The sequence below is a fragment of the Gopherus evgoodei genome, chromosome 1 (genome assembly GCF_007399415.2).
Source record: "Gopherus evgoodei ecotype Sinaloan lineage chromosome 1, rGopEvg1_v1.p, whole genome shotgun sequence".
Classification (NCBI taxonomy): Eukaryota; Metazoa; Chordata; order Testudines; family Testudinidae; genus Gopherus; species Gopherus evgoodei.
In genome coordinates this window covers 273,540,815-273,550,033 of record NC_044322.1, presented here as the reverse complement: position 1 = coordinate 273,550,033, position 9,219 = coordinate 273,540,815, and the positions used below count along the sequence as shown (strand labels likewise).

Sequence of the window (9,219 nt, the reverse complement as noted above, 5' to 3'; positions counted from 1 at the left end):
TTCTTCATGAAGGAAGTATCCATCTCAACACTGTGTATGCTGTTGTACTGATACAATGTGTTGTGCGCAGCAAGGATCCTATCTTCTGGTCCTGTCTCCTTTTTAAAGTATGGTGCTTGCTCTGGAACATCTTGTAGTACGAGAAAGTAACCATCAAGTATATAATGAGCTAAAGTAAATTGGGAAACTTCAATTAGATTCAACCTTTAGTGAAATAAGACTGTCTTTGTGGGCATAGGCCATTAAGTACAAGCCACTTCAGAAGGAGTTGGAAAACTTCATGGAACTGGCCAGTATTGAAATTCTACAGTGGAGCTGAGGGCTACTGTATTGGAGGCAGCTGTTGATCAGTTAGTATGTCCAAGCATAACTAAAAATGTGCTAACTTTATCTAGCTGGTAATTCTGGATATGCTAGTTGAGTCAAGTCCAACTTAAAAACCCAAACTCTCCGCCTTGGTCTGTTTGCTTTATATCCAGCAACTCTTACTGTACACTTGCCTATGCAATTGACTACAATCTATTAAAGCTGGTGTATCAAACTTTTTGAGAGCTCTAATGTCAGCAGCTAACAACTATCTATTACTCTTGGGGGAATTTCTCAAACACTTCAGGGCCTGAGCTCGTCTATCTGCAGCCATGAGAGAATGAATGCTGTGGTGGCATAGAATTAAATTAATATTTATTCACCACTCTGAAGCCAAATCCTGTGGTAGCAAAGCAGCTCCTTTTCTAAATATCTTCGTGTTACTACTCTCCCAGGCATTATGTAGGCTAACTCTTCTCACATGCTTTGTCTGTAGTCCTGTCTACATTCCAACTAAGATCAGGGCAAGAGAAACCCTTTTTGAATACTGGTCTGAGACTTTAAGGACCATTGAAGATTCTAGCATGGGACAGATACCTCATGACAGAGCTGTCTGTGGCAAAGCGTAACTAGCTTTCTCTGTGGTACTGCCAGAGTCTGTTTTTGTTGGGGGAAAAGTGAAATGAGCCCCATTGTTGGCCTGGTATTCAAGGAAAGATTTTTCAGTAGCATGTAAATTGTTTAAAAAACACTCTGAACAAACTTACCTTCAGCTAGAACTTGAAATTGGCCAGTGCTCTCTGTAATACTAGAATTAAAATAGCTTTACAATTACTGTTTTCAGTGGATATATTCTTGAGATATTAAAGATAGTGGCACCTTATGTATGTGATAGAAGGGGTCTTCTGCCACCGGTGATTACTTTTCCCCTGCCCTTGTAGAGTTATGGCTCCCTATTTCATGCAGAAGCCTGTCTGGGGTGGAGGTTTCTTATCAGTGATCCTACAAGGCTGGCTGAAGGCAGTGGGAGGGTGTGGAGAAACTTGGGTGTGCAAGCTTCTGCATAGCTTACAGCCCTGGATATGTGAATTGGGGTCACTATACAAAAGCTGGATAGCCTTCAGGAAAGCACCTGCACCTTACCTGGTCACACAAGCACTCTTGCACTGGGGAGTAGCAGAATCTGGGTTATGCAACTTTCTCTGCTCCCACTTTCTTCACAACACTTATCCCTTCTCTGAACTAACAGCTGCCTTCTCCCTTTAAGGATCTCAGCTTAGCCTCCCAGGCAGAGGGACTGGTGCTTCTGCGGAAATTTAAATATTAAAATTATAAACATTTAGCATACAAATCTACTCCCCTTTAAAAAGAGAATCTTATTAACAACCAATGCTGCTGCTACTTTCCCACCCCAATAGGCAAGTGCCTGAAGAGAGATGAGTGGTCAGCATTGTTACCAAAAAGGTCAAACTCAGGCTGTGGAGGAGCACCTAAGGAAGTGCATAGCAGAGGCCAAGTTTCTCCCTCTAAGCAATCTACTAGCCGCACCTTTATGTGTAAATCAGGAATTACTAGCTGAACTGTCTTAGCTAACTTTGGCAGATCACAGGAAGAGAAAGCGGTCTCTGGAGTAGTAAAAACCCTTTATAGGTCATATTGCAAAGACATCAGTTCTACCAAGTAGAAAATAGTAAGCCATTGCAGCTGTTGGACTGGTATGTTTGTATCTGCTAGGACCTAAGCAGCTGCGCTTTGGTTCACCTGTGGACTTCCAGGAGTCTGAGTACAGCACAAAATCAAGCATGCTGAAATATTCTGACCTAAAGTCAGAAAGCAATAAATTATTAGATCCAGCTCTGCAAACAGACAATTAACATGATGAGGCCTGCAGGCTTATTAAAATGTTCCTGTTCAGGGTATCAGACTGTTGCCAGATCTGAAAGAATGAATATGGGTACTTGTCCACAGGCAGAAGGCAAATGAGATTAATGTTGTCTTTGTGCCTATATCAGGATTAAAAGGGAACAAGGAAATTTAAGATTTCCAGATAAGTGAGGCCTCAGTGGAACCGTTTCAGGAATTAAAAGAGAAAGAGGATGATACACAAGGGGAGATTTCTAGCATCAAGGAATGGCTTATTGAGAAAAAGAAAAAAAATAAACTCATAAAAGAATAAAACTCATTAAACAGAAGAGATGCTTTCCTGCAAAATTCCTGCAGTGGCCTTGCATAGTCCAACATGAATTATTTTTCTGTAGTCAACTGACAGGTTTTAAAGTAATGCAACAGATTCCAGCCTACTATGGTCCTTTTATATACTTCCAGTAGAGCAAAAGAAGTGACAGAACCTTAGCCAATAAGAATATATAAAGTCTGAAGCATCAATGCTAATTAACAGGAACTTATCTGATAAGCATGAAAACAAACAACAAACCCTTACATGGTTCAGTCTGCCATTCTTTATTCATAATCTAATCATTTATATGGCCCAGGCTCATTACTACAGAAACCCAAGTGGCCTAGGGTGTGAAAGGTACAGCAGGCAAGGGTTGCTGGACCTACTGTATATACACCCCTTCCCAACTGTCATATATACATGAAGAGAACGTTCATTGGTACAGAGGGAGATCCAACTGTGCCTCCTTTCCTCTTTAAAATGAGGGAGGGGGCATGAGGAGACAGTGATGTCAGATTCAGTTCTTTGTCTGTGGCTTTCTCCTTTCTGTTCCATTACAATCCTGAAAAGAGGTAAAAAGAAATGTTAAGCCAGCACCATGGAACAGCCCCATGCGATTCTTCAGCTAGACAATACTGGTTCCAGTCCATAATTAACAAGGGCAAAGCCCATAAGCAGAGTCATGTGAAACAAGCTTCCTGTGCTGATAACTACACACAATTTAAGCTGATTGTGTGTCTGAAAACATGGAATGCACCAATTTGACAGTAACTGCAAACTTTTCAGAGGAAAACCTGGCCAGGGGACTGTGGAAAAGAGGATTAACAAAGGACATGTATTCACTAAACTGATATGGAAAAATTATAGAATGTTTGTGCTGCTGAACCTCTAAAGGAAACACATGCACTCCACATAAAATATATTACCCCATTTCATCTTATGCCACTTGCCTTGTCCTCATTAAGTAATATTTGATGTAGAGTAGATAAAGAGAGAGTTGAAATAATACAAGACTGGGAGCAATCAAAGTTTAATCTTCATTATTACAAGCCATCATAATTTATATAAATCTTCACCCTGAAGGATCGGAATACTCTTAAGACTGTTTACATAAGGATCAGTCACCGCATGAGAATGCAAGCTTTGGTATGGAATACAAGTCGTCCTCTGAATTAATAGGGGATTTTTTAAGTAGACAGAATGTAAAAAAGTTGGAATTAGCTTAGGACACCTAAGCTACCCCTGCCACACTTGCAATGGGGCAATGGTCCCCAAACTGGGAGGCATGGAGGAACATCGGGGGGGGGTGCAGTGGGGCCTGGGCCAACCTGGGGAGGGAGCACCACCAGCACCGCTCCCAGCCATGGGTCTAGCCCCCAGCCCTGCTCCCAACCAGAGGGGCACGGACACATTCCATTACAGGTAAGGGGGAGCACAAGAGGAAAAGTTTGGGCACCACTGTGCTACGGTAATACAAATAGTAATATGAACCATCAAATTCTGTTGTCACTACAAATAGCCAGTTTGTTTTATATCTGACCCAAATGACAAGACTTTGAACACATTACCAGTTTCGTTCTAGCTCAAAAGCAAGAGTCATCTACAGCATTTCTGTATTCTTTAGACTAGGTCTCATTCAAATATTGATACGGTCTGATCCAGATCCAGCATATATATATATATATATATATAATATATAAGATCATAGACAGAGGTAGTACCTCAGCAGGTTTTTATGGGATCAAGCACCAGTACTGAATGTACAGCAGTTTTCCAAAGCAGTAGCCGTCTACATCACCCAGTTACATAATCCCCTCCTTCTCCCATGCCAAACAGGTAATACAAGTAATTGAATTGTTAGTGGCACTGATGTCATACCTTTAATCATCATCATCATCATCCTCTGGGACAAAGATATCATGTTCCTCAAGCAAGGCTGCAAAATTCTTACTGATCTGAGTCCCGATGTAGAGGAAAGGGATCACAACGGTAAACACTCGTAGGAGGCCAAAGGGCATCTATACATGTTCAGTCAAAACAAATTAATCTCTATCAGCAAGTTCCATTTTGGATCAACTGATGTGCATTAATCTAACAGAGCAAGGAGGGAACTTTAAAGTTCTGAGACCACATCTAGAATATTGTGTTCTGTTTTGAGCATTCTGAAAGATATTAATAACCTAGAGGGAATTCAGAGAAAAGAAACAAAACTGATTAAAGATTAGAATGAAAACAATTAAGTGTGTAAGGAACCAGAAGAATTCTTCTGGGTGATAAAGGGATATAATTAGGAGTAATAGGACTAAAACATCTATGTTTCCTCTACAATGTAAATATTTTCTATATTAAGATATCCAGCTACAGCAATCCTGTTCCCAACCACTTACAGCAGTCTTGCAGCATACATGACATCATTCTGTATTTTACCCATATTCCCAAATTGTGCTATTGGATTTTGCAAAGCTGCAGTACCCTTTGGAAACATGTATATAATGCCTCCAAACCCATTTCCACTGCAAGACTAAACTATATTGTAACAACATCCTCCAACAAGATATATTTTGTTGAACAGAAGGGACTTTATTAGGTAGAACAGTCTCCTAAGGAAATGGTGGTATTAAACCCAATCAATAGTAATTTAAAAGTTAGTCAGAACATTGAATATTATTAAACAGAATGGTGAAATCCTGTATGGTAACTCCTCACTTAACGTCCTCCCGCTTAACGTTCTTTTGAAGTTATGTCGTTGCTCCATTAGGGAACATACTCGTTTAAAGTTGTGCAATGCTCCTTTATAATGTTACAAGGGAGCACTGCACAAGTTCCTCTTCTCCACCTCCTCTCTGCTTCTCTCCGGCCGGCTTTGAAGACGAAAACGCGGCTTCTCTCTGGCCGCTGCTGCCCCTGCTCCTCCTGAGTCCTCCAGCCCATGCTTGCAGGACCGCATTCCGAAAGGGGCTTTAAAGCTGCAGGCCAGGGCCCCAGGGCCCCCTTAGCCCAGAAGCCTGCAGCCCCCAAAGCCCCTGCGTTCTGGATGGCCCTGCCTGTTGGGGGGGGTGGGCAGCTCCCAGAATTGTGGCTCCCAGAATCACAGCCATGGGGGCGGTGCCATGCTGCACAGAGCCACCTGCACACCCCCAGCACAAAACAGGAGCTGCCCCAGGTAAGTGTTCTGCACCACCTGCCTGCCACCGAGCACCCTCCTGCACCCTAACTCCCTCCCAGACCCCACACCCCACCCTGAGCGCACTCCCACACACTAACTCCCTCCCAGACCCCACATCCCACCCTGAGTGCCCTCCTGCACCCTAACTCCCTCCCAGACTCCGCACTCCTAGCCCTGAGCCCCAGGGGCACCTCCCCACCACAGTACAGTATGTTACTGTACAGTACATAATGCCTTTTGTTTGACCCCAAAAATTTTCCTTGGAACCTAACCCCCTGCATTTACATTAAGTCTTATGGGAATATTGGGTTAATTGAACATTGTTTCACTTAAAGTTGCATTTTTCAGGGACATAACTACAACGTTAAGTGAGGAGTTACTGTATGTTCATCCACTGAGCTCTTTGTTATGAAGCAACTTTATTATTCTATAGCACCCTTCATCTGCAGTATCCTAATGGATTTAATCCTATGGATTAATACACAGGGAACACTCAGCCACCACTGTAATGCACCTGGAAAAAGGCAGTTCTGTTTGCATCAAGGAAGGAAAGTGTAGAACTTCTGCCTTATTCTTGCAAAAAGTGTCATTGGATTTCTTAATAACCATGAGTGACCAGGGTTTTTATTTTATAGCATATCTGAAAAATTGCACCTCAGGTAATACAAGGTCCCCAATACTGTGCTGGACAGTTGGTTCTGTAATAACTCAGGGGAAAGATGGCCACCTCTGTGATCACCAATACTATTTCCAGTATTACCATATTATGACTTGTCCCAGGCAAGCCTAGCCAGCCTGTTCAGTTTATGAGAGCTGACAAGACCGCAGCCTGAGCTGATAGGACTTAATTCTAATCTACTATAACGTGAACATCACTGGGCAGTCGGACACACTGGCTTCCCGCATTCCACACAGCCCTCTTAAAAAGGTCGCTGTTTCACACACTGGTTTTAACAACCCAGCATGTTACCTAACCCTCAGCCCCGCCCTTCACCCGGCTCCCTAGAGCTGCCGACGTGCTGCATCTTCCAGGCCCGTCTATGCCTCAGTAAAGTCTTTCGCTGAAGCCGAGAGCGCTGTGACCCCAGAGGAGGCACCTGTCACAGGCTGGGGCAGGGATTTCAACCCCCAGCGTCCTGCTGCCGTACCATCCTCTTCACTTGGACCCAGCGCCCCTCGCTTCCGCCAGGGTGACCAGATGTCCGATTTTACAGGGATAGTCCTGACTTTTGGGTCTTTTTCTTATATAGGCTCCTATTACCCCCACCCCATCCCAATTTCTCACACTTGCTGTCTGGTCACCCTAGCTTCCGGCCCGGTGCTGTGGCTGTTCCACTCCCTCCTCCCCGTCCCACCCATCCTGTGAGCGGGCAGCGCCGGGCCTGTGGTTCCCCCCAGGTGACACAGGCCCCCGCCTCGCAGCAGTGCCGCCACCAGGGGCCGCTTCCGCATTTCAAGCGCCCCCGCAGAGCCGTTCCCATTGGGCTGGAATCTCAACTTTAATCCCGCCCGACAACGACATGGCTTGTACCCTGATTGGCCAACCCTCCTGTCATTAACACCAACCGGCGGCTGACCGCGATCTGTGATTGGCTGTTCCCCCAGCCAGAGGGCGCCCCTCGCCCCTCACTCACTTTGGGCGGTTTGGGTAAAATGGCGCCGCTGCGACTGACGGTCTCGCTCCGCGAAGGCACAACGGTCACTGCAGGGCCGCTCCGGAGCCCGCCAGGCCCCACCCGGCCCCGGGAACCGGCCGCTGCCGCCAACAGGCGTCCCCCCAGGCCCGCCATCTTCCTGCCTTCGGCCGCCCTGCCCCGGCCTGCGCTGCTATAGCGACGCGCCCGAGCTGTCCCCGGGGCCGCCGCCTCCTCAAATCTCGCGATGACCGGGGAGGGGTGGGGGTGTCGGGGTAAAGCGGCTGGCTCCAGGGCGCATGCGGAGGAGCCCTGCTTGATTTGTGCTACGTGAACCCGGCTCTGCGCGTGACGGGGCTGAGGGTGCCCGGGCCTGAGTCACCTTCACCCTCCCCCCCTCCGCCAGCGGGTCGCTCCCTGACCTCCCCAGCCTGTTCGCCACAAGCGCTGTCCTGGGGGCGAGGCCAGGCATCGCTGTGCGCTGCCGTGTAACAGCGGGTGCACCCGGCCCTCCTCAGTCCCCTTGGCACAGCCCTGCCTGTCCTGCTCCTTACCCACTGACCCCTCAAATACCAGCTCTGCTCTCCCCGGGGAACCGTGCACACAGCAGCCTGCAGGACTGAACTCCAGCGCAGCACCTTGCTTAGTATCACAGCGCTCAGATGTAGATGGGGGAAAAACAGGACTAAGAATATCAATCATTCAGAAGTCATGTGATAGTTACATATAAACTGTACAGTATAGCATAATAGATGTAACATGCTTTCTAAAGGCTAAACTGACAGGTTAACCTGCTCTCTAAAGGTTTCTCTCATATCCAAAGTCCACTGCAGGATTTGAGTCAAGGTTGCCTGAGGTCCAATTGTCATGAATGTAAATGCATTGCCTATTTATTTCTTAGGTGCAGGATAAAGGGTGTGTCTTCTTTGCCTTCTACTTATATCCCCAAAGTGCATGCTCTGCTCAGACGGATAACCACCCATGGCTTAACTTTCCTGGGTCCTGCCGCTGACTTCACATTTATCTGTTGATTTCATATGTGTAAATGGGCATCCATTGTGTTTGAATAGCAGTAGGGGAAAAATTAGCATGGGGAAATAGTTTTTAGTTTGTGTAATGATCCATCATGTGCCAGCAATGCCCCTCTGCCATGTACATTGGCCAAACCAGACAGTCTGTACGGAAAAGAATAAATGGACACAAATCAGACGTCAAGAATTATCACGTTAAAAAACCAGTCAGAGAACACTTCAGCCTCCCTGGACACGCAATTACAGACTTAAAAGCAATTCTTCAACAAAAAAAACTTCAAAAACAGACTCCAACGAGAAACTGCAGAACTGGAATTAATTTGCAAACCATCAAATTAGGTTTGAATAAAAACTGGGAGTGGCTGGGTCATTACACAAACTAAAAACTATTTCCCCATGCTAATTTTTCCCATACTGTTACTCACACCTTCTTGTCAACTGTTTGAAATGGGCCATCCTGATTTATCACTACAAAAGTTTTTTTCTCTTGCTGATAATAGCCCACCTTAATTGATTAGTCTTGTTAGAGTTGATATGGCAACCCCATTTTTTCATGTACTCTGTGTGTATATATATTCCTACTGTATTTTCCACTGCATGCATCTGTTGAAGTGGGTTTTAGCCCACAAAAGCTTATGCCCAAATAAACTGGTTAGTCTCTGAGGTGCCACAAGTACTCTTGTTTCTCCATCTCTGCTGTGATATAGAAGCTACAAACATATTTTGAGTACCTACACATATATTTGCAATGCTAATGACCAGCGTGACCCCAGCTTTAATTTAAAACTTCACACAACATTCTTTGGTGAACCAGAATGAACATACCAGTGTCTGGATATTCCTGTAACCCAGGTGGTCTTAAGGGGTCCTTGAGTCACAGTGGACTCTGCAAGGACCCCACACTCC

At 45.4% G+C, this 9,219-nt stretch overlaps 1 protein-coding gene across 1 annotated transcript; it reads right to left on the bottom strand.

Moving 5' to 3' along the window:
- Nucleotides 1–2,745: 2,745 nt before the first annotated feature.
- SMDT1 (single-pass membrane protein with aspartate rich tail 1) lies at nucleotides 2,746–7,797 on the bottom strand. The gene is made up of 3 exons (XM_030547675.1): nucleotides 7,283–7,797; nucleotides 4,361–4,500; nucleotides 2,746–3,044 (listed from the first exon to the last, which is right to left on the bottom strand). The coding sequence occupies exons 1-2, from the start codon at nucleotides 7,436–7,438 to the stop codon at nucleotides 4,363–4,365; spliced, it is 294 nt and encodes a 97-aa protein (XP_030403535.1). The 5' UTR covers nucleotides 7,439–7,797; the 3' UTR covers nucleotides 2,746–3,044; nucleotides 4,361–4,362.
- Between the last annotated feature and the right edge of the window lie 1,422 nt (nucleotides 7,798–9,219).

Coding starts and splice junctions, on each gene's coding strand:
- SMDT1 (XM_030547675.1), bottom strand. CDS start 7,438: ATGGCGGGCCTGGGGGGACGCCTGTTGGCGGCAGCGGCCGGTTCCCGG. Junction 4,501..7,282: donor TTTTACCCAAACCGCCCAAA/GTGAGTGAGGGG, acceptor GAACATGTATAG/ATGCCCTTTGGCCTCCTACG.